A 1,717-nucleotide genomic window follows, 5' to 3' on the forward strand; every position below is an offset into this window, starting at 1 on the left:
TTCACCATGTTGGCCAGGCTGGTCTTGAACTCCTGGGCTCAAGTGATCCTCCTGCCTCAGCCTCCCAAAGTGCTGGGATTACAGGTATGAGCCACCACAATTGAGCTTTTCCCTAGCGCCTTCAGAGGGAGCGCAGCCCTGCCCACACCTTGATCTCAGACTTCCGGCTTCCAGAACTAGTAAAGGATATATTCCTGTTATTCCAAGCCCCCTGGGTTACTGGCACCTTGTGAAAACAGCCTCAGGAAACACATACGGAGTGGGTGCTTCACTTCCTAATGGAGACTGAGTGTTTTGTAAACTCGTTTGCTTCTAAGGGCCTCAGGACCTTCATCCATAAAATGGGGCCTTTAAGACTCCTGGCCATGGATGGGTGTGGTGTCTCACACCTATAATCCCAGAATTTAGGGAGGCCGAGGAAGGTGGATCCCTTGAGCCCAGGAGCTGTAGACCTGGGACAACATAGCAAGGCCCCCGTCTCTACAGAAAATACAAAAAAGTAGCGGGGCATGGTGGTGCCTGTAGTTCCAGCCACAGGCTGAGGTAGCAGGATCGCTTGAGCCCAGGAGGTTGAGGCTGCCCTGAGATGAGCTACGATCACACCACTGCACTCCAGCCTGGGCAACGGAAGGAGACTCTATCTCTTAAAAAACAAAAACCCTGGCCTCAGTCTTGGGTCCTGGCCTCAGTTTACATCCCTCTGTGTATGGAGGCCCCTTCAAGCAAATGGAGGTTGTCCAGGCCAAGGGCTCTGGGATCTGGGGACTGGCCTGGGTCTGGTATTCACAGCACCTTTCTCCTCCCCACAGCTCTGACTGCCCAGGAACCCGCTTTTCCCAAGAGGAGAGAATGGCTGCCGGGTACCTGCCCCGCTGGTCCCAGGTGAGATGTCCTCATTCTCCCAGAAGGCGCCCAGTATATCCGGAGGGAACAATCCCACCAGAAACCCAGTCCTCGATAGAGAAGGAGACCCCTTGCGATGTGAAAGTTCAGGAGAATTCCCCAGGAGCGGTGTGTGGGATGAGGTACTCATGCCGCTCCCAAGTGTGAAGAATGACCCTCAGTGTTGGGACTGAGCACAGCCCCTCCCTAGGAGACAGTCTTACAGGATCTCTGGGGTGTCAGTTTTTCTGGCTAGAAACCTCTGTGCCCTTGGTGCCTTTGCTCAAGTTCTTGTCCTGCATCCAGGAAGAATGAGGTACGCAGACAAGTAAAGGGTGAAGAAGGGTTGTCTTTACGGTGAGAGCAGCTCAGAGGAGTGGGCAGCTGCTCCCTGTAGGCAGGTCGTCTGGTCGAGTGTTCAGCTCTCAGCCGAGAGGAGGCCCTGGAGAGGATGGTTCCTCTCTGCAGGCAAGTCATTCGGACGTCTCTGCAGGTCTCTGAAGCTCTCAGCAGAGACGGCAGCTCCTCTCTGCCGGCAGATCATCTGCCGCTTTCAGTGGAGAGGGTACCGCTCTCTGCAGCTGGTCGTCCCGTCCCATCCTCTCATCTCTCTGCCTTCTTTGTCCTCTGGCCGTCCTCTGCCCTGCTGAGGCTGAGCCCAGGGCTTTTCTGGACCTCAGAGGGGAGGAAGTGTGTGCTGACTGGTCCATGGGCGGCCATGGGTGGGTCGAAAGAGGCACCATAGGCCGGGCGCGGTGGCTCAAGCCTGTAATCCCAGCACTTTGGGAGGCCGAGACGGGCGGATCACGAGGTCAGGAGATCGAGACCATCCTGG

At 56.1% G+C, this 1,717-nt stretch overlaps 1 protein-coding gene across 1 annotated transcript in view; it reads left to right on the top strand.

The window, feature by feature from the left end:
- The first annotated feature begins 815 nt into the window (after window positions 1-815).
- The window catches only part of ZNF554 (zinc finger protein 554), a 12,747-nt gene continuing 11,845 nt past the window's right edge, over window positions 816-1,717 (top strand). The window contains exon 1 of the mRNA XM_011997453.1: window positions 816-882. Coding sequence (XP_011852843.1) covers window positions 850-882 — 33 coding nt within the window. The 5' untranslated portion in view covers window positions 816-849. The remainder of the gene's footprint in view (window positions 883-1,717) is intronic.

Source organism: Mandrillus leucophaeus, unplaced genomic scaffold, assembly GCF_000951045.1.
Source record: "Mandrillus leucophaeus isolate KB7577 unplaced genomic scaffold, Mleu.le_1.0 Scaffold54, whole genome shotgun sequence".
Classification (NCBI taxonomy): Eukaryota; Metazoa; Chordata; class Mammalia; order Primates; family Cercopithecidae; genus Mandrillus; species Mandrillus leucophaeus.